This window comes from Enoplosus armatus, chromosome 21 (genome assembly GCF_043641665.1).
Source record: "Enoplosus armatus isolate fEnoArm2 chromosome 21, fEnoArm2.hap1, whole genome shotgun sequence".
NCBI classification, from domain to species: Eukaryota; Metazoa; Chordata; class Actinopteri; order Centrarchiformes; family Enoplosidae; genus Enoplosus; species Enoplosus armatus.
Window position 1 is genome coordinate 1842980 of NC_092200.1, and position 27536 is coordinate 1870515.

At 44.0% G+C, this 27536-nt stretch overlaps 1 protein-coding gene and 1 long non-coding RNA gene across 2 annotated transcripts in view; one reads left to right on the top strand and one right to left on the bottom strand.

Moving 5' to 3' along the window:
• The first annotated feature begins 203 nt into the window (after positions 1-203).
• The window catches only part of LOC139303965 (uncharacterized), a 45548-nt gene continuing 18215 nt past the window's right edge, over positions 204-27536 (top strand). Inside the window, exons 1-10 of the mRNA XM_070927783.1 lie at positions 204-277; positions 2903-3064; positions 3349-3468; positions 4609-4872; positions 4956-6770; positions 8849-9022; positions 11517-11690; positions 12585-12758; positions 18825-18998; positions 19893-20075. Coding sequence (XP_070783884.1) covers positions 2934-3064; positions 3349-3468; positions 4609-4872; positions 4956-6770; positions 8849-9022; positions 11517-11690; positions 12585-12758; positions 18825-18998; positions 19893-20075 — 3209 coding nt within the window. The 5' untranslated portion in view covers positions 204-277; positions 2903-2933. The remainder of the gene's footprint in view (positions 278-2902; positions 3065-3348; positions 3469-4608; positions 4873-4955; positions 6771-8848; positions 9023-11516; positions 11691-12584; positions 12759-18824; positions 18999-19892; positions 20076-27536) is intronic.
• LOC139304548 (uncharacterized) lies at positions 23340-26046 on the bottom strand. The gene is made up of 4 exons (XR_011599127.1): positions 25905-26046; positions 25282-25389; positions 24110-24179; positions 23340-24028 (listed from the first exon to the last, which is right to left on the bottom strand). It is a non-coding gene; the product is annotated as an uncharacterized lncRNA (long non-coding RNA).

Here is a 27536-nt window from a genome sequence, read left to right on the forward strand (position 1 = left end):
CACAATTTAAGTTCCAACATTTTGAGCAAGACTCATTTTAATTCAATCTGTTCAAGAGAGACGCTCATAAACACATCATGTTAACAGCTGCACACACACACACACACACACACACACACACTCACTCACTTCCTGTAAATGGAGAGAGGAGCAGCAACACTGATCATGTGGTCCTGAAAGTGAAAGTGTTCTCGGAGACGGTATCTGGTGTTCAGTGAGTCCAGACTCCATTTTGAGAGGACAGAGCAGAAGGAGGGAAGCTGAAGGCTGAGGCAGGGTGAGTGTTCATCCAACACTTTATTATCTGACTGTCAAAGTCTCTGAGTCCGTCGTCTCCCTGAGGACTGGAGAGGAAAGACATGTTAGACTGAACTCGACACTTGGACTCCTCTGTGGACACAAAGTGCTGATTGGCTGAATAAAACACATTAAACCTGCAGGAACCAAGAAAACAAGCAGAGATTTAAAGAAAGGTGAGAGGAGGAGAGCTGGATGCTTCTGTTAGACTGGACACTGCGTGTGTGTGTGACTTCCTGTCCTCTCAGGAGGACAGAGCAGGGTCTGCAGGATCCAGCTGTCTGTCTGTGAAGACTGAGCGGTCTCGACTGGTGGCGGAGGCAGAAATTGTGTTTTGGGTGCGTCAGTATAAAAGTGGGTGGGCCATCTTTCCCCACAACAAACTCTGAAACGTCAGAAGAAGAAAAAAGCAGAAACGAGCGACCAGTTTACAGTAACAGCAAAACGCCGGCGATCCAACAGAGCGTCAGTGTGTGAAGGCTGCACACAGCAGCACAGACAACAAGTGTCTTTCTATCTACAGACACTCTATATGATGCTTCCAGGTCCACACAGGGACACTGTTTGGACTGAAGCTCAAAGTGTCCTCTGGAGACTTTCCTCTGTCCTGTCAGGACACTTTTTAGTAGACCGGAAATCATTCTTACCGGCACGTGTCAACCGGGTCCGTGGGACACGCGTCTCCAGACCCGGTTCTTTTCCCCGCTCCACTATCTTTTGGCCCTGGAGCTGCAGCCCCCTGGAGCTGCAGCCCCCTGGAGCTCAGCGGCCGGGCTGTTTTCAGAGAAACACTTGGTTCAGTCGTTGTTGCGGCGTTAACGGTCCATCACCTGAAGGCAGCTCAGGAAGGTCTGCTGTCAGAACCAGAGCAGCAACACACTCCAGAGACGTCCTACAACGCATTTCAACCGTTCCCTTGTCTAATATATGTATTTATCTCCATATATATTTTCTACAGTTACTGTTACAAATGATGTTTTGGTCAAACTTGGCTGGGTGGGCCAGTGAGTCATGAACCTGGACCCTCAGACACAAAGGAAGAGACGGTTTTCTACACTCAATACTGTACCTGAACGCATCCTGTGTGACAGACAGGTGGAGCAGTGAAGCTTCAGGAAGAGCTTTATGGAAATAACTCTGCGACACATTTGGACCAGAAACATTTAGTCCCAGTAGAAAGAAGAAGGATTAAATATAAGTTAGGTCTCAGTTTCAAAACGTTAAAGAATGAAGTTCTGATTACTGAACCAACTATTTAGGTTTTCAGTTCAGAGGTCGACGTCGTGACACAACAAGAGGGAGCTCAACTGATGCTCTTCCTTTTAGATTTAGGAGCTCAGTCTTCAGGATCCCTAAAACAGCAGCAGACTGACTTTAAACTGGAATCATCTTTAGTCTTAGTTTTAACTTCATGTCAGGACTGGGTGTTTGCAGTCTGGTGTTTACCTTTATTATGGCCAAATAATTCTACCTTCAGTCCAGCAAGTGATTTCACAAAGACATGTTATACCTCGTTCCTCATGAGTTTGGGGTTCCTGCTGGTTCGTGCTGGTTTGTGCTGGTTCGTGCTGGTTTGTACTGGTTCATTCTGGTTTTGACTTGTTCGTGCTGGTTTGTACTGGTTTGGACTTGTTCATTCTGGTTTATACTGGTTCATTCTGGTTTGGACTTATTCGTGCTGGTTTGGACTTGTTCTTGTTGGTTCGTACTGGTTTGTGCTGGTTCCTGCTGGTTCGTACTGGTTTGTTCTGCATCGTTCTGGTTCCTGCTGGTTTGTGCTGGTTTGTGCTGGTTTGTACTGGTTCATTCTGGTTTTGACTTGTTCGTGCTGGTTTGTACTGGTTTGGACTTGTTCATTCTGGTTTATACTGGTTGATTCTGGTTTATACTGGTTCATTCTGGTTTGGACTTATTCGTGCTGGTTTGGACTTGTTCTTGCTGGTTCGTACTGGTTTGTGCTGGTTCCTGCTGGTTCGTACTGGTTCTTGCTGGTTTCTACGTGCAAAGGAAGGAGTACTGGGCTCAGTTCTCCTGCTCATCGGGAGGCTGCACCACATTACCTCGTTTCCCCATTTGATTTGTCAAAGTTGCTTAATGGTACGTTGCATTTCATACATTTACATGTGTGTTGATCTTCAGCTCTTATTATACAAAACAAAGTTCACAGGACTCACACAGGGGAAACTGGGCCAGCACAGAAGTCCTTCATTCAGTTCAGTGGTTTTGTTAGTTCCGGTTTCATCGTTTGATTCTCTATATTCTGTGTTTAACATGTGCTGCTCTGTGGCAGCAAACACCACAGCTTTGTCTTTATGTGTCTGTTTTATTGATGTGATCAGTGCTCGACGTCTCAGGTCTGTTGTCAGAGTCATGAATGAGTACGTTTGAAAGCAGACGTGATCAGTCTGATCTCCTCTGAACAGCTGAGGTTACACAGAGACGTCTGTCTGAACTCTGACTGCTGCTTTTAAACCTGGTTTCAAAGTCTGTCTTTGTGATAGCAGGATAACACATTGTTCTTCATTTGAATACGTGTGAAATGAATAAGAAGCTACTGACTGAAGACGAGGACGGACTTCATTATATCGTGTATGTGTGTCTCCAGCGTTCCTGTTTTACCTCTCAGACTTGAGAAGATGAGTGTTTGTGTGGAGGAAGAGGAGGACAGAGCAGAGTCTGCAGGATCCAGCTGTCTGTCTATGAAGAGTGACTGGTCCAAAGATCAACCTCCAGACTTCAGTCATGAACCTGGACCCTCAGACACACAGTAAGAGAACTGACAGTAACTCATGTATGTGACTCATTTTCAGTTACCTCCGCTGACGTCATGTTTTCTGCTGATCTGTTGATCATTAAAATGTATTTGCAAACTAACATTTGTGACCAAGAGAAATCATTCGTCCCGTCTTCCTCTTAATGTCTCTGACAGCTGACAGTCACCTAGAAAAACTGTCATCTAATGGAAGAGGACTAAAAGAAACTTTTAAACCTCCTGATAAGAATTCATGAAGGATTCATGTGATCTGAATAACAACATGTTGGTGTTTGCAGAGTTCAGTACAACAGACAGAGAGCAGAGTCTGCAGGATCCAGCTGTCTGTCTATGAAGACTAACCGGTCCAAAGACCTACCTCCAGACTTCAGTCATGAACCTGGACCCTCAGACACACAGTAAGAGACTGTTTCTACTGTAAACTGACCTGATGAAGATGATGCATCGAGGATGAAGACAAAATGTTCTGCTGAAAGATTTATATTCATGATGCAGAGCTATTAGTGCAGATACTGTTTCAAACTAAGATGGATCTTATTTTATTTCTGAGAGCCTCCATTTCAGAATTGACTCTTCAAGAAAATATTCAGCTGTTTTCAGTCCGGCTGAAGTCTGTAAAGATTTAGAACTATTCAAAGTCTGAAAGAATCTGCTTCAAACGTGTAATTCCTTCATGTTCTCATGTCCTCAGAACATGTTGTTGGTTTGGCTCTTCCTCAGATCAGCTGTTCTGACCCACCAGATGCATCTTGAATCAGTTCTTATCATAATTATATAGAACATGTGGTGAAAAGTCTTTGGTAGAAAAGCTTTGCTCACCTTGATTAACACTTTGCTTTGAGTCATCAGTAAGTGGACCACCTTTGAGCTCAGATCCTCTCCACCATATATTGTTCCTAAAGGTCAAGAACAAACATCCATGTATGTATGAAAAAGTTATCAGAGGATGAAAAAAGGGCCAGAAAATGGTCAAATGTAGATTTGGACCACTTCTCTTTTACAATATTTGAATAGATATATATATTCTATATCTTCAACAGTGGACAGTAGAGAGTGACAGAAGACATGAAGGGAATATAATAAAAAGGAAACTGTCTGGACTTGAACCTGTGACACGACTGTCACATGCTATGTGTCTGAGACTGCTGGTCTACCACAGTGATTTAGAGCACTTCTAACCTCAGTTTAAACCTAATTAACTCAAGCTAAGCTGCCCGACGTGACTGTAGAACAGTGAAGGACATAATCAGCTCTCTTTAATGGAAGGCTTTTACTGTGAAGGAGCTGCAGGAAGTGTTGAGGTTGTGTTAATAACAAACTACAGGCAGATCACTAAATGTTTAATAAGACAGTCAGAGAGGAAAAGCAGCTGATGAGTTGAAATAAAAGGAACAATCATCTTGATTACAGACTGAATTCAAACAGACAAGTAAGGACACTTTGACTGTTCTCTGTGACCATCTGAGCCAAAGCTCCATATCTTTCATCAACAGTCAGCAAATCATTGTAGTGATGAAGAAATGTCTTCACAGAGAGAGGAAGAGGAGGCATGTTCCTGTGGAGGAGCAGCCGTCCTGCTGTGCTTTGTGTCAGGACGTCCTGAAGGATCCAGTCTCTACCAGCTGTGGACACTGGTTCTGCAGACGCTGCATCACCTCATACTGGGACCAGTCTGCTTCATCAGGAGACTCCTCCTGTCCCCAGTGTGGAAAGAGATCCAGAACAAGATCTGGACTGCAGACAGCCAGTCAGACCAGCACTGTACACAGTAAGACTGTACATCTGTCTGCTGATGTCATTGTGTCTGAAGGACTCTCATTTATTAGATGATATTTGTTGTGTTATGAGTGCATTTAATATTATTATGAATATCATAAATTCAAAGACAATTTCATGATCCAGATTCTCGCTCTCACTTTAATTTCGGAATTTTTTTTTCTCTTCCAGCAGATAGTGGTCTGCAGGAGGTTTTAGATGAACATAAGATCAGTCTGAGGAGGAGATGTGAACGTGTGATTGAAGGAAGTGATGAAACAGGAAGTGGAACCCTCCTCAACAGGATCTACACTGAGCTCTACATCACAGAGGGACAGAGTGAAGAGGTTAATACCCAACATGAGGTGAGGCAGCTTGAGACGGCTTCCAAGACGGAGACCCTCCACGACGCTCCGATCAAGTGCCACGACATCTTTAAAGCCTTACCTGGCCAACAGAGACACATCAGAGTGGTTCTGACCAACGGCGTCGCTGGCGTTGGAAAAACCTTCTCAGTGCAGAAGTTCACTCTGGACTGGGCAGAGGGCTCGGAAAACCAAGACGTCGGTCTGGTGGTTCTGCTTTCGTTCAGGGAGCTGAACTTGATCAAAGACCAGCGGTACAGTCTTCTCACGCTGCTCCATGTTTTCCATCCAACATTACAGAAGGTCACAGCAGAGAAGCTCGCTGTCTGTCAACTCTTGTTCATCTTTGACGGCCTGGATGAAAGCAGACCGTCATTGGATTTCCACAACAACGAGGTTGTGTCTGATGTCACGCAGAAGTCATCAGTCAACGTGCTGCTGACAAACCTCATCGAGGGGAATCTGCTTCCCTCGGCTCTCGTCTGGATAACTTCCAGACCTGCGGCAGCCAATCAGATCCCTCCTACATGTGTCGACAGGGTAACAGAAGTACGAGGCTTCACTGACGCCCAGAAGGAGGAGTACTTCGGGAGGAGATCCAGTGATGAAGAGCGGTCCAGCAGAATCATCTCACACGTCAAGACATCCAGGAGCCTCCACATCATGTGTCAGATCCCAGTCTTCTGCTGGATCACTGCTACAGTTCTGGACCACATGTTGACTACAGACCAGAGAGGAGAGCTGCCCAAGACCCTGACTGACCTGTACTCACACTTCCTGCTGGTTCAGACAAAGAGGAAGAAGCAGAAGTATGATGAGGGACATGAGACGAGTCCACAGGAGCTGACGGAGGCTGACAGGGAGGTTCTTCTGAAGCTGGGGAGGCTGGCGTTTGAACATCTGGAGAAAGGAAACATCATGTTCTACCAAGAAGACCTGGAGCAGTGTGGTCTTGATGTCACAGAGGCCTCGGTGTACTCAGGAGTTTGTACAGAGGTCTTCAAAAGAGAGTGTGTGATCTTCCAGAAAACAGTCTACTGCTTTGTTCATCTGAGCATTCAGGAGTTTCTGGCTGCCGTCTACGTGTTCCACTGTTACACCAACAGGAACACAGAGGTACTGGATGTCTTCCTGAGGGAAGCCATGGAGAAATCCCTGAGGAGTAAAAATGGCCACCTGGACCTGTTTGTCCGCTTCCTTCATGGCCTCTCTCTGGAGTCCAACCAGAGACTCTTAGGAGGCCTGCTGGGTCGGACAGACAACAGTCCAGAAATCATCCAGAGAGCCATCAACAACCTGAAGGAGATGAACAGTGATGATATCTCTCCTGACAGAAGCATCAACATCTTCCACTGTCTGATGGAGATGAACGACCACTCAGCCCATCAGGAGATCCAAGTGTTCCTGAAGTCAGAGAACAGATCAATGAAGGGGCTCTCTGAGATCCACTGCTCAGCTCTGGCCTACATGCTGCAGATGTCAGAGGAGGTTCTGGATGAGTTGAACCTGAAGAAGTACAACACATCAGTGGAGGGACGACGGAGACTGATTCCAGCTGTGAGGAACTGCAGAAAGGCTCGGTAAGTCCAGATGTGATTAACATTATAAATCAGTGTAGATGAGCAGCTTCGTTCATCAGATATACACACACTATCAAATTCTTATTATTCTTAATATAGTTCATCAAATATCTCACTGTGGCTGTTCCTTCTTGTTCCATTTCTCCCTGCAATATTTATAACTGATCGGCTGTAGCAGCTAATCTCACTAACAAACACATTGCATTTCCTGTGACTACTTCATAATAAAAGTCAACTTGTGTTTCGCCAGTTAAATGATTTTAATGTGAAGTTGCAACAGTTGGAAATGTTTGGTTGGCATTAGCAGTCTCCTGGTTGGCTGGTGCTAGTGTCAAACTATCGTCATAAATAAACCCACCACTGGTAATGTGCGCAGCGTTTTACTTTATGTTGCCCAATAAGAATTCAGAATCTCAACAAAAGACACTGGTATCTAAAAACTGTATTGACAAGAAAGAGGCAGAGGAGAAAACAGTTAAATCACCTGTGGCAGCAGGGCATATCATCATCTGAGGGGCATAAGGCCAAACTGAGGGGGCATGGAGGCCATGGCCGTCATGGCCCCTGTGAAGTTCCTGCCCTGGTTCCACTTGTTTATTGCAAAAAGTATATGTCAGTTGTATTTTGTCTTGAGCTGTTTCAAATGCTGTGAGTGCAAAAAAGGTTGATTTCTGAAGTCCTTGAGAATTTCTTTCATGCAATTATTATCATTTTGTTCGTAACAGTTTCATAGTGATTGTGAGATAGTTTAGCTCAAGCGTGTAGGAAGGTAGTAGGTAGACAGACTCAGCAGTCATGAGGATTTCCCAGAGGTGACGTTTTTTATTTACAGTGTTTTCCATTTACATGCAACTCAAAAAAAATGGAAAAAAGAAAACTAAGAAAATGAGCTCATTGCAACTCAAATTAACTGCACGTCTGCACGTCTGCATGGCAACACGACCTCCCCTCTCTCCCCAGCAAAAGTCAACTGACTATTTTTAGGGTGTTCCATTAACCCAAAGCCTGCTTCAGCCAGTGCTAAACCAAAAGTGGGTGAACTACAGCACAAACTTATAATCAGAAAATCAAAACACCATTCACAAGCTTACACCTTCGCTCATTAACCCTACTGAATGGCTCTTTGACAGTAAATAATTCCTAAAACATTACTTGAAATGTGTAAGAGAAACAGAAAAAACCTTTCAACAAAAAAGAAAACCCCTCCATTTGGTTTGACCCAATGATGTCAGCCATGACATCACCAACAATATAAAAATCAGGAAATGCTGGGCGGCCCCCTACCAAACAGTAGTCCTGCATGCTGGGCCCAAACAAAAGAACGAACAATGGTAAGTATGAACAAGGAAACAAACAATCAAACCACGTTCAAACTTTGCAACTCAAATAAAGGGAACTGAAACTAACTTATGACTGTGTGTTTGCTTCAACATACATATGCTTTGATGTGACCTGTAACCTCATGCTAACACAAACAAAACCTGGGATAGTAAGTGATGCAGTGTTACAAAAGCAATGGTAAATTATGGCAAAATGAACACATGTAGAAAATGATAATGAAATGTGTAAGACTCCCCAGAAGGGACAAGTGGTGAGTGGTCAAAATTCTCACCCACTCACAGTGATCATGAGGGATGTAAGGGGATACCAAACCCCCTGCTTAAAGAAAATGGACCAAAAAAATCCAGCTCGAATTAAATGTTCTACTTTACCTTTCTTACATAAGACATCTTTTCTGAATAGACTTTTAATTAGTTTTAATTCTTTACATTCTTTTTTTACTCTTGACATCTTTTGGCTGGACGGCAGCAAAGCGGGCCCAGCCCTATAAAACCTAGATAGGTTTGTCCCCGACCAACTGAGGAGTGAGTTAGTTTCCCCATTGACGGTTGAGATTCATTGTTTCATGTCAAACACAGTGAGATAAGATTAGCTGATCTATTAACATTTGCTTTCCACATCAAAAAGCAAATGTTAATGGATTTGATGTCATTTGGTGACAGAACCTGTTTTGATGAAGTAAATATAAAGTGTCCTCTTTCATAATAACATATTTTGTAATATGTGTGTCATTTCAGACTTTCTGGCTGTGGAATCTCAGAGACTCACTGTGAAGTTGTGGCCTCAGCTCTGAAGTCCAACCCCTCCCATCTGAGAGAGCTGGACCTGAATGAAAACAAGCTGCAGGATTCAGGAGTGAAGCTGCTGTCTGCTGGACTGGAGAGCCAAAACTGTAGACTGGAGACTCTAAAGTGAGTTCACTGACTGTAGCTTATGTAGTTGTTTTGTATATATCGAATTCAAATCCTTGTCTGAGGTTTACAAAGTTTGGTTAATTAACTTTCAGGATCTGCCTTTGCACAAATCTGAAGGAATTTATAGAGTAATGAAAAGTAAAGAAAGGACATGTTTGACAGGACAGTTTTTCAGCTTCCATAGGCTCACATTGTGGTCCAGTGAAGATGATGTCAGTACTGATGAGGCTGTTGAGTGTGTGAGGGATATGAATGTTGTTGAAGATCTGATGAGAGCAACAACAGATTGTATATAGTTTTTAAAAAGTTTTTGTTCTCTAACAAATCATCAAATTTGAAGCCAAAGACATTTACATTACATCAAAAACCAAATAAATAGTCTGCACCAAAAACATCTTTGTCTTCAAGGACAGATCATATTTGTTGAAATCTATCTCAGTACAGAACTCACGTGCCCAAATGTACATTCAAAGAGTTATTGGTGTCTGAGAAGCAATCCATTTATAACCTGACTCCGATGTTACAAGATGGAGGACAAAATCCACAGTCTTGTTCTGTGTTGAAATGACTTCTAAAGTTCTGCTTAAACTAATATGAGGCTTCAGCAGTCTGAGTTACACATATCAAGTAAGTACTTTGTGTTTGACAGTGTTTCAGTGGAGGAATAATAACTCAGAGGGAGTTTGGTACTAAATGGCCTGTAACTTGTCTGATTTGATATTTCTCCTGTGATTCCAGACTTGACTGAGATCAGCAGCATGTTATTAATCTGTGTTGACATGAATAGGTGTATGAATGTTGTGCTGACATTTGGATGATGTCTGTAGAAGGCTTACATCATGATGATCCACAATAACACAATGACAAAGTCACTCATTTGAGGGAAAAGCTCATTGATTAATTCAATTCAATTCAATTCAATTTTATTTATATAGCGCCAAATCACAACAAAAGTCATCTCATGACACTTTACAAATAGAGCAGGTCAAGACCGACTCTTTGTAATGTTATTACTGAGACCCAACAGTTCCCACCATGAGCAAGCACTTTGGCGACTAAACATAATAACTGTAGTGATGAGAGTCAGGCGGGCCCATGGCAGCAGCAGCCAGGTGTACCAGGACCACGATCCACAGGAACCTGTGAGACGACAAAGCACAAAGAAACTCCGGGAAGATATAAAGTTAGTAACATGCATTGGAGAGACATGAATGTGTAAAGATGGAGAGGGAGAGGAGGAAAGCTCAGTGCATCATGGGAAGTCCCCCAGCAGTCTAGGCCTATAGCAGCATAACTAGGGGGCTGGTCCAGGCAGGCCTGAGCCAGCCCTAACTATAAACCTTATCAAAAAGCAAAGTTTTAAGCCTAATCTTAAAAGTAGAGAGTGTGTCTGCCTCCCGGACCCAAACTGGGAGCTGATTCCACAGGAGAGGAGCTTGATAGCTGAAGGCTCTGGCTCCTGTTCGGCTTGTGGAGACTCTAGGAACCACAAGCAACCCTGCATTCTGGGAGCGCAGTGCTCTAGTGGGGTAACAGGGTACTATGAGCTCTTTAAGATATGATGGTGCCTGACCAGTAAGAGCTTTGTAGGTCAGGAGAAGGATTTTAAACTCTATTCTAGATTTTACAGGGAGCCAGTGCAGCGAAGCTAATACAGGAGAAATATGATCTCTTTTCCTGGTTCCTGTCAGTACCCGTGCCGCAGCATTCTGGATCAGCTGGAGAGTCCTCAGGGACTCATTGGGACAGCCTGATAATAAGGAATTGCAGTAATCCAGCCTAGACGTGACAAATGCATGGACTAATTTTTCTGCATCTGTTTGAGACAGGATCTTCCTGATGTTTCAATGTTACGGAGGTGAAAGAAGGCAGTCCTTGAAGTTTGTTTTACGTGGGAGTTAAAGGACATGTCCTGATCAAAGACAACTCCGAGATTCCTCACAGTGGCGCTGGAGGCCAGGGCAATGCCATCTAGGGTAACAATATCCTTAGATACTGTGTTTCTGAGGTATTCAGGGCCAAGAACAATAACTTCAGTCTTGTCCGAGTTCAACGTCAGATGATTGCAGGTCATCCAGGTCTTTATGTCCTTAAGGCATGCTTGGAGCTTGACTAACTGATGGGGTTCTTCTGGCTTGATCGATAAATATAGCTGGGTGTCATCCGCATAGCAATGAAAATGTATGGAGTGTTTTCTAATGATATCTCCTAAAGGAAGCATATATAAGGTGAATAGTATTGGTCCAAGCACAGAACCTTGTGGAACTCCATGACTGACTTTAGCGTACATGGAGGATTCATCGTTAACATGTACAAACGGAGATCGATCTGATAAATACGACTTAAACCAGCTTAGTGCGGTTCCTTTAGTGCCAATTAAATGTTCCAGTCTGATTAGGACATAGTAATGTTGAGCTGCACGTTTAAAACCTGAACACATCTGATTGGATTATAAATGGATTTTTATCTTCATCATTTATTCTTTATTCAGATTGAGTCTCTGCAGTTTGTCAGAGACCAGCTGTGCTTCTCTGGCCTCAGCTCTGAAGTCCAACCCCTCCCATCTGAGAGAGCTGGACCTGAGTGACAACGAGCTGCAGGATTCAGGAGTGAAGCTGCTGTGTGGTTTTCTGGAGAGTCCACACTGTAGACTGGAGGCTCTGAGGTCAGACACCATGTTCTACTTCTGTGCTGACATTAATATGATGTGAAAGTTGTGGTGACACTAAACTGCAGACATAAGGCTGATATTATACTGATCCACACTGAGTATCTTCATGCTGAAGTCTATTTTCTTCTTCTGTGGTTTAGTCCATTGACTGTGGCAGAGCAATGTTGAGCTGCACATTTAAAACCTTAATATAACAAGAAACATCTACACTGGATAATTCACTCTGGACCTCTGAAACACCTGATTTTCATCTTAAATGTCATGTTCTTTAATTAAATGATAATAACAAAATCATAAATACAGTGAATAAATAAATCATCTGTTTCAACAGTCAGACAATAACAAATATATTCAGTATTTTCTTTTTCCAACATCTGTATGAAGCTATGTGATGCTTATACTGACTGAATAGTTTGAACTGAAGATGTTTTGATTCTATGACTCCATTATTCCTTAAAGAAATAGTGTAGATGTATTTTCTTGTCATTTCCTCAAAATTCATCCTGACATATTTGTCCTCGTTGTAAACTTTGGGATCTTGAGTGGAATCTTAAATCAGTTTCTGTGGGTTTTTATTTGTGTTTGGCTGCACAACATGAGTTTGTATAGATGGAGCCACTGGTGGAGCTGGCAGAGTTTAAGAGGTGAAGTCACTGCGTCTTTATTGAAGCAGCAGCACGTTGTCATTAATATTAATGAGAGCTCTGTTTCCCTTTTTGTTTTTGACAGTTTTGAACCTGCGTCCTGTTGGGTTCAGGTGTTTGGAGTTTCCATTTTCTAAACTTCTACATTCTAAACCTTCTTCAGCTCTGAACAGATTATTAAACACTGAATGATTTCAAGCAGGAACATTGTCTTCCAATGTGACATAATTTATTCTTTATCCAGATTGTGGCGCTGCAGTTTGTCAGAGACCAGCTGTGCTTCTCTGGTCTCAGCTCTGAAGTCCAACCCCTCCCATCTGAGAGAGCTGGACCTGAACTACAACAAGCTGCAGGATTCAGGAGTGAAGCTGCTGGCTGATGGACTGGAGAGTCCACACTGTAGACTGGAGACTCTGAGGTCAGTGCATTGACTCTGTTACTATTGTAGATCTGATATGTTTCATTAACAGTTGAACCTAATTCATGTTCATACATAACTTACATCCATAAAGTTGTAAATTTTTATTTATAAATGTTATAAATGTTTATATTTTCATGTTTCTTGTCCTAAATTTAGTCTGCAGTCACAACAGACTTCTGTTTCTGAAAGAAACTGTAGAAAATGTCCTCTGTTAGTTGTTAAAGTAAGTTAATGTTTATCATTTTTGGTAAATGGTCACATCTGGAAATGGAGCGGACCAACCGGACTCCTTAGTTATTGTCCTCGGTGACTTTGACAAAGGTAACCTCAGTCATGAAGTCCCCAAATACAGGGAGGGGAACACTCTGGATCACTGTTACACCACAGTCAGTAACGCTTTTCACGCCGTCACCCGAGCTGCACTGGGACACTCTGACCACGACATGGTCCACCTGATTCCTGCATACAGGCAGAAATTAAAACTTTCTAAGCCTGTTGTGAGAACATCGAAGACGTGGACCAGTGAAGCTGCAGAGGACCTGAAGGCGTGTTTTGACTGCACTGACTGGGATGCTACCAACAGTCTGGATGAGTACACAGAGGCTGTGACGTCATATATCAGCTTCTGTGAGGACTGCTGCGTACCAACTCGGACCAGAATCAGAATCAGAATCAGAATCAGAATCAGAAATACTTTATTGATCCCCAGGGGGAAATTGTACAGTACCGGTGCTCCCATTCCAGAGTAGAAAAATAGCATAATTTAGAACTAAAGGTATGTACAAAATAGAAAAATAAGAAATAAAAAATAAAAAATATACACATTTACAGTATTTAAGTGAAGTGAGGTAAAAAAATATATATATATACAGTAACAATGTATATATATGTATGGATGTGTGTAACTATATATGTATTGCACTATACATGTATTGCACTTAAACATTCACAATAAATAGTGAGGTAGTGTATGACAGGTGAAGTAGATACAGATACAGATTTCCAGTTTCTTCCTGAGTGTCTGACACTCAGAGGGAGGAGTTGAACAGTCTGATGGCCACAAGCAGGAATGATTTCCTGTGTCGCTCTGTTGTACATTTGGGAGGAATGAGTCTCCCACTGAAGCTGCTCTTGTGTCCGACCAGTACGTCATGGAGAGGATGTGAGACATTGTCCAAGATGTCCCGCAGCTTAGACAGCGTCCTCCTCTCTGACACCACCGTCAGAGAGTCCAGCTGCACCCCCACAACGTCACTGGCCTTGCGGATCAGTTTGTTTAGTCTGTTGGAGTCCGCCACCCTCAGCCTGCTGCCCCAGCATGCAACAGCATAGAGGATAGCACAGGCCACCACAGACTCATAGAACATCCTCAGCATAGTCCGGCAGATGTTGAAGGATCTCAGCCGCCTCAGAAAGTAGAGACGGCTCTGGCCCTTCTTGTAGAGGGCATTAGTGTTCTTTACCCAGTCCAGTTTATTGTCTATGTGAACTCCCAGGTACTTGTAATCCTCTACAATGTCCACACTGACCCCCTGGATGGAAACAGGGGTCATCTGCGCCTTGGTCCTCCTCAGATCAACAGTCAGTTCCTTTGTCTTTGTCACGTTGAGCTGCAGATGGTTCTGCTCGCACCATGTGACAAAGTTCTCCACAGCAGCCCTGTACTCCTCTTCATCACCCTTACTGATACATCCAACTACTGCTGAGTCATCAGAAACCTTCTGAAGATGGCAGGTCTCAGTGCAGTAGCTGAAGTCCGTGGTGTAGACGGTGAAGAGGAAGGGAGAGAGGACAGTCCCCTGCGGGGCCCCGGTGTTGCTGACCACTCTGTCTGACACACAGTGTTGTAAGCGCACATACTGTGGTCTGCCAGTCAGGTAGTTAACAATCCAGGACACGAGGGGGGCATCCACCTGCATCTCCGTCAGCTTCTCACCCAGTAGAGCCGGACGGATGGTGTTGAACGCACTGGAGAAGTCAAAAAACATGACTCTCACAGTGCTCGCCGGCTTGTCCAGGTGGGCGTAGACGTGGTTGAGCAGGTAGATGATGGCATCCTCCACTCCAAGTCGGGGCTGGTAGGCGAACTGAAGGGGGTCCAAGTGTGGCTTGACCAAGGGCCGGAGCTGCTCTAGGACGAGTCTCTCCAGGGTCTTCATGATGTGGGAGGTCAGTGCCACGGGTCTGTAGTCCATGGAGCCACTGGGACGCGGCGTCTTTGGAACAAGAACGAGGCAGGATGTCTTCCACAGCACGGGGACCCTCTGGAGACTCAGGCTCATATTGAAGACGTGGTGAAGTACTCCACATAGCTGGGGGGCACAGGCTTTAAGCACCCTGGGGCTGACACCATCGGGGCCTGCAGCCTTGCTGGAGTGGAGTCTCCTCAGCTGTCTTCTAACATGGTCGGCAGTGAAGCACACTGTAGAGATGACCGGTGGGGGAGGGGTGGTGTCGTCAGGTTGAAGAGTGCCGTCAGCCTGGGGACTGGGGGACGAGGTGTGAGGAAAGCTCTCACAGGGGGGTGGGGGGCTGTGAGGAGCAGGAGGGGGAGGGGGGAGTGGAATAGGTGAAGGTTGGAGGCAGACAGCAGAAGAGTCATGGGGGGGTTGAGCAGGGCCCACCGAGTCAAATCTGTTGAAAAACAGATTCAGTTCGTTGGCCCGGTCCACACTGCCTTCAGCTCCTCTGTTGTTGCTCGGCCTGTAACCCGTGATGGTCCTCATTCCACTCCAGACCTCTCTGGTGTTGTTCTGCTGGAGTTTCCACTCCAGCTTCCTCCTGTACTTCTCCTTGGCCTCCCTGATCTTTACCTTCAGTTCCCCCTGGATCGTTCTCACCTCGTCTCTGTTGCCAGCTCTGAAGGCCCTCTTCTTTTCATTCAGGATGGCCTTGATGTCCTTTGTCACCCATGGCTTGTTATTTGAATAACAATGGACAGTCCTTGCTGGGACAGTGGAGTCCACACAGAAGTTGATGTAGTCTGTGATGCACTCTGTGAGCCCATCAATGTCCTCTCCACGCGGCTCACAGAGCGCCTGCCAGTCAGTCACCTCAAAACATCCCTGAAGTGTCTCATAAGCCTCCTCTGACCATCTCCTCACTGTCCTCGTGGTTGCAGGCTGGCTCTTGACTAGAGGCACATAACAGGGGTTGAGGTGCACTAGGTTGTGGTCTGACCTACCCAGAGGGGGGAGGGGGGAGGAGCTGTATGCGTCCTTAACGTTAGCATACAGTAAGTCCAGGGTCCTCTCCTCTCTAGTGGGACAGCTCACATACTGTGTGAAGGTGGGAAGTGTCCTAGCCATGGTGACGTGGTTGAAGTCACCCGAAATAGCAATGAGTGCATTCGGGTGTTGAGTCTGTAAACGGGCTATGGCGGAGTGAATGATGTCACACGCCGACTTCGGGTTGGCAGAGGGGGGGATGTAAACAGTCACAACAATGGCATGTGAGAACTCCCTGGGCAAATAATATGGCCTGAGTCCAACAGCCAACAGTTCAATGTCCGGGCAACAGACACGATCCTTGATGGTGATGTGGGAAGGATTGCACCACCGGTTGTTAACGAGAACGGCAAGCCCCCCTCCTTTGCGCTTACCGCTCCTGGTGCAATCCCTGTCGGCCCGGACGGTCTGAAAGCCGTCGATGGATACGTTGTCGCCGGGAATGTCCTGGTGCAGCCATGTCTCCGTAAAGCACATTAAACTACACTCCCGGTACTCCCTCTGACTCCTGGCCAGCGCCGTCAGCTTGTCCATCTTGTTTGCCAGCGATCTCACGTTGCCCATGACGAGAGAGGGGAGACACGGTTTATATCTCCTTTTCTCCATAAACCTCTGCTGTCTCGACCCAACTCTCTTCCCTCGTCGCTTCGTTCCCCCTCTGCATCCTCTGCGTGTTTTTCTCCAGATTTCAGCGGGGATCTCCGATGATCTGGTCTCCAAGCCGGCCGGCTTCAGAGCGATCAGCTGATCTCTGGAGTAAACAAAGCGGCCTAGAAGTTGCTGCGCGACCGTCCGATGTTTGAATGAAAGTAATTCCAGAGTGAAAAAAAGTACCAGAACTCTCTCCACCAGCATGTTTGAAGAGGGTACAACTTCAAAAGTCAGTACTTAAAAAAGTTCTGAGTTAAATAAAGAAATAAAGGAGAAAAGTATGAAAAAGAAGAAAACAAACAGGAGCGACTGTAAGGACTATAACCGGCTGCATGCACGTCGGCGCATGCGCATGCGCACAGGGTGAGTTACAACAACGACAAACCCTGGTTCACAGCAAGACTGCGACAGCTGAGGTTGGAAAAGGAAGAGGCGTTTAAGAGTGTGTGGAGGGGGCTCAGGCAGATCACCAACTACAAGCCAAGAGCCCCCAACTCTGCTAACGACCGACGCCTCGCCAACAGCCTCAACGACTTCTACTGTCGCTTTGAAAGACAATGGGACAGTCCTGACACCATCCCCCACACCATCACCCACCAGCTCCAGCCCAACAGCCCCAGCCCCCTCATTACACCTGGGGCTGAACTCTCACACCTCCTACCACCACAGCTGCCCCCCACAGTGCCCCCCCCCTCCTCCAACATCAACACCTCTGTCCTTGAAAGAGATGTGAACAGACTCTTCAAGAGACAAAACCACCGGAAAGCTGCTGGACCAGACTCCATCTCCCCATCCTGCCTGAAGCGCTGCGCCGATCAGCTGTCTCCGGTGTTCACGGACATCTTCAACACCTCACTGGAGACATGCCACGTGCCAGCCTGCTTCAAGGCCTCCACCATCATCCCCGTTCCCAAAAAAACAGGGCCCACAGGATTAAATGACTACAGACCCGTCGCCCTGACCTCTGTGGTCATGAAATCGGAGCGGAACAACCTGGTTTTGTCCCACCTCAAATCCATCACCGACCCTCTGCTGGACCCCCTGCAGTTCGCCTACAGAGCCAACAGGTCTGTAGACGACGCCGTCAAGTTTGCCCTACACTACATCCTCCAGCACCTGGACTCCACAGGATCCTACGCCAGGATCCTGTTTGTGGACTTCAGCTCTGCTTTCAACACGATCGTCCCGGCTCTTCTTCAGGACAAGCTCTCCCAGCTGAACGCTCCTGACCCCCCCTGCAGGTGGATCACAGATTTCCTGTCTGACAGGAAGCAGCACGTGAAGCTGGGGAAACACGTCTCAGACTCGCGGACGATCAGCACCGGCTCCCCTCAAGGCTGCGTTCTTTCTCCTCTACTCTTCTCCCTGTACACCAACAGCTGCACCTCCAGTCACCAGTCCGTCAAGCTCCTGAGGTTCGCGGACGACACCACCCTCATCGGACTCATCTCTGGAGAGGATGGACATCGCTGGTTCACTTCTACACTGCCGTCATAGAGTCCATCCTCACCTCCTCCATCACCGTCTGGTACGCTGCTGCCTCCACCAAGGACAGGAGCAGACTGCAGCGTATCATCTGCTCTGCAGAGAGGGTGATTGGCTGCAACCTCCCATCTCTTCAGGACCTGTACTCCTCCAGGACCCTGAGGAGAGCAGGGAAGATCGCTGCCGACCCCTCCCACCCTGGACACTATCTGTTTGACCCCCTCCCCTCCGGCAGGAGGCTGCGGTCCATCAGGACCAAAACCTCCCGCCACAAAAACAGTTTCTTCCCCTCTGCAGTCAACCTGACGAACACGGCCAGACACCCCCCCCCCCGCCCAAACACAAACACAAGTTATACGTTATGTTAGCGTACACCGCCCCTGTCCCCCCTGCATTACATTTACGCACGCACCCCCCTACTGGACACTTTATCTGGGCACTTTATTTTGGTCACTGCACTGTTTGCTACTTACCTTATATTTGATTTAAGTAGATAAAGTTGACTGATGAAGACATTTGGATGATGTCTGTAGAAGGCTGACATCATGATGATCCACAATAACACAATGACAAAGTCACTCATTTGAGGGAAAAGCTCATTGATTAGGACATAGTAATGTTGAGCTGCACATTTAAAACCTGAACACATCTGATTGGATTATAAGTGGAGTTTTATCTTCATCATTTATTCTTTCTTCAGATTGAGTCTCTGCAGTTTGTCAGAGACCAGCTGTGCTTCTCTGGCCTCAGCTCTGAAGTCCAACCCCTCCCATCTGAGAGAGCTGGACCTGAACTACAACAAGCTGCAGGATTCAGGAGTGAAGCTGCTGTCTGATGGACTGGAGAGTCCACACTGTAGACTGGAGACTCTGAGGTCAGACACCATGTTTTACTTCTGTGCTGAGATTAATATGATGTGAAAGTTGTGGTGACACTAAACTGCAGACATAAGGCTGATATTATACTGATCCACACTGAGTATCTTCATGCTGAAGTCTATTTTCTTCTTCTGTGGTTTAGTCCATTGACTGTGGCAGAGCAATGTTGAGCTGCACATTTAAAACCTTAATATAACAAGAAACATCTACACTGGATAATTCACTCTGGACCTCTGAAACACCTGATTTTCATCTTAAATGTCATGTTCTTTAATTTAATGATAATAACAAAATCATAAATACAGTGAATAAATAAATCATCTGTTTCAACAGTCAGACAATAACAAATATATTCAGTATTTTCTTTTTCCAACATCTGTATGAAGCTATGTGATGCTTATACTGACTGAATAGTTTGAACTGAAGATGCTTTGATTCTATGACTCCATTATTCCTTAAAGAAATAGTGTAGATGTATTTTCTTGTCATTTCCTCAAAATTCTTCCTGACATATTTGTCCTCTTTGTAAACTTTGGGATCTTGAGTGGAATCTTAAATCAGTTTCTGTGGGATTTTATTTGTGTTTGGCTGCACAACATGAGTTTGTATAGATGGAGCCACTGGTGGAGCTGGCAGAGTTTAAGAGGTGAAGTCACTGCGTCTTTATTGAAGCAGCAGCACGTTGTCATTAATATTAATGAGAGCTCTGTTTCACTTTTTGTATTTGACAGCTTTGAACCTGCATCCTGTTGGGTTCAGGTGTTTGGAGTTTCCATTTTCTAAACTTCTACATTCTAAACCTTCTTCAGCTCTGAACAGATTATTAAACACTGAATGATTTCAAGCAGGAACATTGTCTTCTAAAGTGACATCATTTATTCTTTATCCAGATTGAGAGACTGCAGTTTGTCAGAGACCAGCTGTGCTTCTCTGGCCTCAGCTCTGAAGTCCAACCCCTCCCATCTGAGAGAGCTGGACCTGAACTACAACAACCTGCAGGATTCAGGAGTGAAGCTGCTGTCTGATCTTGTGGAGAGTCCACACTGTAGACTGGAGACTCTGGAGACTCGGAGGTCAGTAGAGGGTCTGAGTCAGTCCATGCTGGTTTCAGCAGTATTGTACTAAACACAGTTAGTATCAGTATTTCCTGTAAACCTCCAACCTTCTCAGTGAAGCTGTGAGAGGAGAATGGTGACAGGCTTCAGGATTGGACAGAAAGACAGAGAGAGAGAGAACAGCCAGCCAATCAGATGAGCCAGAAGCTCGTTGTGATCATGAGTTGACGTGAAGACGACTGTTGTTGTTGTGTTCATGTCTACAGGAAATAAAGTTGGATGACAGCTGACAGCATAACAAGATGTGTAGAGACAGTGGTCCTCATTCATCCAACTGTCGTACCATCAAATCTGATCTCAGAGTGTTTGTTCTCTCATTTCAACACTAAACACTGATCAGTTCATCTTTGTCACAGCTCTGAGATCAGTCTGACTGAAGCCTGCAAATCACCGGCTCTTATTTCAAAGAACCACGGTTACATTTAGTAACCATGAGGTCTTTGTCCAGACCAGAACCTCTGCTGAAGTCCAGTAATCACAGCTGACGTTTCGCTGCTCAGTCTTTGTATGAACATGTAGGACCTTTAACATCATATATATATCTGTCCACTTGTCTCTTGTTTTGTCCAAATATTTTTATAGCAGACTCCATATTTACATATTTGTCATGTAACATTTCAAAAGTAGATGAAATGTTGAAATGTGACTGAGACTCTGGTTTTTAACAGCTCTGGACCCTGACAGCAGTAAATCCATCATTAAAGTGAGCAGTGAATATCTCTCTGTTTCTGCAGTAATGATGCGTTCAGGGACTCTGTGTACTGCAGTGAATCTGCAGAGTCAACAGACTCGATGGCCAAAGTCAGCTCAGTGTGTTCACTCCAATACGTTAACATGAGAGCTGAGAGGAAGCTGGCTACGCTGCACAGCCGCTCCACTTCTGGTCTGAGCAGGACTGAGGTCCCTGCTGGTCTTCATGCTGGATGTGCTGCATCACTGACTGACAGCTGATGCAGGGAGTCTCTGTAAACACTGGTTTATGACTTCTGCTGTCTGTCTTCTTCTCTCATCAGATGGAAGCCGTGGTCTCCGTCACAGTGGGAGTGATTGTGTTGAGAGGCTCAGACTGGGAAATGTCACTGGGAGGTCGAGTGGAGAGGAGAGCTTCGTCCAGCTGTGACTGACGGAGGAATCGCAACAAGTCTGAACTGCTCTGAGATCAGCTCCACTGTCAGACTCAGTGTCAAGTCCACCATCATCCCTGTGTGTTCCTCTGGATGTGACAGAGGATCATCAGTGTATCTGGACTGCTCTGCTGCTGCTCGGTCCTTCTGCACAGTCTCTAGACACACTGAGACTCCTCCACCCCTTCTGCTACACACTCCACCACCCCCTCCACCTATTATTAACAATAATAATATTATTTTAAATTAAGAAGTTAAAAACTGAACAAAGTCTGGGTTCAAGGTTTTACTGAAGTTTCTCAACTGACTACAACAGATTCTGTCTGCATTTTGGTGGGAAGTCAGTATCTTAATATTTCAGTTTGTATATGATGTTTGATGTGAAAGAAAAAACTGTTAAAAATGCAGATTCTAGATTTTATATGCATTAATCGTGTCTATAAAACGATTAGAAGTACACACATGAAAATAATCCGATGTAAATACATCGTGTTTTCAGGCCAAAGGAGGTTCAGTTTTCACATTACATGATCAACACAGACACATACAGTCAACCTGCGGAGCTTTTCCCCACAGAAATCAGTGTTGAAGCAGTTGTTTTCACCAGCGTTCATGTCCTGTAGCTCCTGCTGGAGCTGCTCTCTGCCAGCAGATGTCACCATTTAACTGGTTTAAACCACTGATGATGGGGTCGGATGATGATGATGATGATGATGATGATGATGATGGCCTGATGTATGGCAGGTGTTATGTCTCTTGATGTACATTGTGGTGGGTTTTATTGTTTGTTTTACATATTTTTATTATAATTTTGATGTTTAAATATTTTCAGATGTTTTGGAAGTAACCTTCAAAGTCTGAACTCAAGAAGACCGAACATACAAATGTGTTTAGTTTAAACATAAATGATTTTATTCATTTCATATAAAGACTTAAATCATGTCAACAAAAATCAAAACCTTCCTCTGAGTCTAAAAGGAGAAATAAATCAAATACCTGTCATGTTGTAAATGTTACATAAATAATTCATCTATAATCAACATTTGAACTGATTAACTTAATAATGTGATACCTGATTATTTGAGTTAATAAATGAAGTGACCATGATTCAAATCAGATTTCAAAAACTTTATTGCCTCACAGCGGCGGGCAGAAGCTTTGTGAAACAGACTTCCTGAAAGACAAACACACTTAAAACGTGTCATAAAAACGGAGGAAGGTCGTGATGCACAGTTACAGTTTCAGTCCCACTGGGACCCCCACCAACAAAACACTCAAACACTCAGATGCAACCTGATTATAGTTACTGTACGTTATGAAGCTTTTTCTTGTCTGGAACATTTTGGTGAATGTCTGGGTCTTTTCCATGACAAGAAATCAGCATTGAGGATTTCCAGGTGTTCCAGGTTTTACAAGGATGCAGGGGAACCCTGACAGTTAATCAGAATCACTGTCATGCCTTCTTTCTGAATTCATCACTAATGCCTTCAAGACTGATTCTTAAATATTCACCGATGTTCCTAAAACAAAGAACAGACACAAGCAATGTGTACATACAGGTAAATAACACATCTATGATTCTATATATTATATATTATCAAGTATTAGAAAACAGACAACATGTGAACAACACAGAAGAACTGTGTCTAACAATGTATTATACATCATTTGTTAGTTTTCAACCCAGAAAAATAAGATTTGATAATGAAGCCCAAACTTTAATCAACATTTAGAAGCCATTTCTTTTATTGTAATATATATAATATACATAAACTACTCAATGACAATTCTGCATAAAAATATGATTTAATCTCAATATATGACGGTATACTTCATAGTTGTTGTGATTTCATAGCTAATTTTCATGGAGAATAAAAACAATAAGACTCATTTCTCAGAGAGTCGTTCAACAGATAAACAGAGAAACACTTCAAACATCCTGCAGCGCTGCAGAAACGCAGGCGCCAAAGCAGCGAGACAAGTCCAGAGAGCAAACTGGAGATTTCAGTTCGAAGACGATGAGCATCAGGAAACCAAAGAGGAGGAGTCACGCTTTTATGGCACTAGATAGTTTTCACTCTGGTGAAAACAGGCGTGTGTTCAGGACACTCACATCCAGAGTCTTCGTGTGGTTCGGGTTCGGAAACAAAAGCACGTTTTCAGTATTAAACCGGAGCAGCATCTTTCTCTGAGGTTACAACCATAACAAAGCTTAACAACTGTTGTCACTACAAGCAGATATTTCAGCAGAAAACTAATGAAATACGTTGTCAGTGAACATTTTACTGATACTGAAAGTAATTCGTTGTATAGAAACTGAAAAATGCTTTAAAGAGTCTGGAATTAATGAAGAATATATGGAAGTCAATGTGAGGACATTTTAAAGCTTCTACGTGGAGTTTTTGGTGCTCGTTTGTCGTTTGACCCCCACAGTCTCATCAGTATTGTCTCATTTTGTTCCTACAAACAAAACATGTTATAATCACATTATCGCTTTAAGGAACTGGAAGTTATCTGGATGAATGAAAAGTCTTAAAAATTCAGACACAAATTTCACGTCAAAAGCTCAGTTTGGATTTCCATCTCCAGCCGTTCTGCATACAGGCTGTGAGCTTTGTGCTGCCGAACAACCTTCATCACACGACGGCTGATGATTTACAAGCAGAGCTCCTTCAGCAGCTCGAGGAGGAGACTTCTCATCCGACTGGAACGATGAAGCTCGCTGTGACGCTTCCCATCGAGTGGCCGCTCTTCAAGGACTCGTTCCTCCTGACTGCAGCAAAACCTCTGGAACATGTTGACATCACGTATGTTTGACTGAAGAACAGTTCATCCTGGTGTAACATGAACAAGGAGACGTGAACTTACTGTAAGTTTTCAAGCCGGAATCTAGAAATTTGGAACGTATCCCTTACTGCTCGTCCGCACGCACACAAGTCTGAAATTACATTCAAAGCTCAGCATAAGTGACATCTGCTCTGCATGAGGCCACAAACACTCACTCATCTACAGGTTCATCAGAAAATGGCAACTAAACTATTACAGTTGTGGACTACTCAGGATCTTCAGCTCGTGATTACGTGTTGAAAAGAAAATGATTTTAAAATAAGAGGTGAAATTTAAACTCCTGAAATGGAAAATAGAAAAACAAAAAATGGTTCAACATTTTGATTCAAATTGATGAGAAATTTCTAAATATGAGGCTACATCGAAAAGCCGATTAGCGTAGCTTAGCATTAAGACTGGAAACGGGGGAAGCAGCTAGCCTGGCTCTGTCATAGAGGAAGTATTCAGATACTTGTGTAAAAGTAGTAAAAGCAAAAATACTCCATAAATAAAAGTCCTGAAATCACAATCTTACTTGCGTAAAAGTACATAAGTATTATCAGCAAAATGTACTTAAGGTGTCAAAAGTAAAAGTACTCATAATGCAGGAAAATGGCTGCTCTCAGTGTTACAGGTACTGTAGTGTGATATACAAACTGTTAGCGGGTTAACGGGTACTTCATCTTTAACAATGCATCATATTTCATTTCAACAATTATATATTTTGTACACAAAAAAAACACATTTTGCAAAGTAACTATATTTGTCACATACATGTAAATGTAGTGGAGTAAAAAGTATAATATTGTCCTGTGAAATTTAGTGGAGTAGAAGTATCATAAAATGGAAATAGCCAACGAAAGTACTAGTAATTGCACCTACAGTAAGTACAGTACTTGAGTAAATGTACTCAGGTACATTCCACCTCTGCCTATCTAATTAACATTTAAGTCTCATGTATTTAATCCATTCAAAATGACACGTTATGGTGGGGTTATGTACTGTGTACATAATGTACATACACATTCATTGAGCTTTACAGGTGTTGGTAGGTGTGTGTTTGCACTTTGGACATTCCAGGCTCGCTGTTTCCCCCCTGCTTCCAGTCTTCATGCTAAGCTAAGCAAATCGCCGCCTTACTCTGGGCTCATATTCAACATACATATCGATCCTCTCCACATGTCAAACGGTGTCTTTAACGAAGTGATTCTTACTTTGCGTCCGAAGGCTGAGAGTTGAAGCTGAAGTGTTGGGATGGATTCTGTGTCAGCAGCAGGTAGATGGCTGCTGTAAACTCCGCTCTGCTCGTCTGTTCGTCATCGCTGAAAGAGAGTTCAACGGGACCATAAGGAACTTTCTCTAGTGTAACGGAGCCTCCAGCAGAGAAGACTTATAAAGTCAGGGAGCAGTATTCATCCAGACGTTTGCTAACGTTTGCTCTAATCAGCCACCAGAAGCTGGTGAGGCTGTAGTAAGAACTGAGCCAGGGTGAGTTTCATTTCTTAAGAATTTAAGTTTGCATTTGTAGGAGGGAGACTGAGCTACTTCTCCTTTGAGGTTTTACAGTCCGACTGTTCTGACTCACAGAAGGTGGAACAGTCCTGACAGAATGAAGCAGCTGCCTGAAATCAAACAGGTGAGCAGGTGACTTTGTGCCTGAATACATCAAAATCAGGCCTCACACACATTCTTGATATGAGACAGAGAAGTGATGCAAAGGTAAACCTATTTATTCTGATTATCGGTGCTTGTGAAGTGGATTGACTGAGGAAATGTTTAGATGTCCAATGTTAAAGTTAATGTTCATGTAAAAGGTGAACGATGGATCTGGTCTCACTGTAGGTGACGCGGCACGTCGAGCCGCTCGCTGACTCTGGAGCAGCTGGAGGCCGCAGACTCTGCTGTCTCCTCGTCTGCAGCGTTTCTGTCCTCAGCTTCATCGCAGAGCCTCATTTTGAGTCTCGCACCAACAAAATCACCTGAACGAGGATCACAACACAAACAAAGGTGTGTGTCAGTACTACAAACAGTACTGTGGTTCAGTGTGGAGGAAGTATTCCGATCCTTGAGGAATAGTAGCAATACCACACTGTGACAATACTACTACATGTGGAAGTTCTGCATTGAAAATTATACTTACCTAAAAGTTAAAAATATCATACAAAATAGACTTGAAGTACACAAGTGTGTATTTGACTGTTGTGCATCATGTTATTGGATTATTACTTCTGTGTGTAAGCAGCTTCTTACTGTTGTAGTCGGTCAACGTGGAGTTTAGCTGTTTTCTTTAATGTTAGTTAGTTGAATCTGTAACAAGGCATCATGTGTTCTGTGTGTAAAATCTTAATCTGCAAAGCAACTCAAGTCTAAAACCAGAAAACGGAAATCAATCAAGTGAAGAACAAGGACCTCAAGTGTGTACTGATGTTTAATGACCTCACATTTCAATCAAGACTCTTCAAAGAGCACTAAAAACTACTCAGTATTGCACGTCCATGAAGTCTATTGGCTCCAAACAAATACCTATGTTGTTCTGTGTAAAGCTGTACCGCCTGCTTTTTACTCATTGATTTCAGTTTGTTCACTTCATCTGTGACTGGAAGAGAACTGCTTCTCTGCCACTTCACACATTTTTCACCGTCAGACTGGATTTGTCTTCATGCCGCACCTACAGAGCACAGAGGGACGAAGTCCAATCTGATCGGAGAACAGCCAAGTCTCCTCCTCCCTTTAAACACAACGATCACTCATTCTGTCAGAGCAAGAGGAGGGAAATAATAACAAAGTGTGTCCCACATTTTGTTACGAAGCCATTTTCTTATTGCTTTTATCTTTCTAATAAAGCATTCTGTATGGAGGGTTTATAAATCGAAGCTTTGGTGAAGACACAATAAATATATTGTTATATATTTCTTTTTTTTTTATTGAATTGAATTGTGTGAGATGCTGCATCATGATCCTGATGCAAGATTCACAGGAGTTTTCCAAAGCAATGTGATTTCCTTCATTTATCACAGGTCATAGCGCCCCCTGTGACGCACATCTGGAGCGCACCACGTCACCCAGGACTACACTCCTCTGAGTGCTGCTGATGGTTGAAAGCTGCATGTAAACTGTATTCTGCCTGAACGTCTCCCATCAACCGTGTAGGTCCCGAAAACAGGAAGCCGCTTTTCAAGAAACGAGCGTCCACTTCCTGAACGAGACAATAAAAGACCTACATGTCCCTGAAGTGAAGTGTCACATTTACAGTATTTATTTCATTCATTTTATTGGACCAGGAGGTCTCTCGAGATACTGAACGACCTGCGAGAGGAGATCAGTTTGTTTAAATCATCAAAGTTTATTTCCTGCACGTTTAAAAGCAAATAAAAGCTTTCATCCATGAATGACAGCCCCAACATTGTAGAAAAAAAACAAAAACTGAAACATCAGCTCGGTTCTCCGGATGGTCGAGTGTTAACAGGCC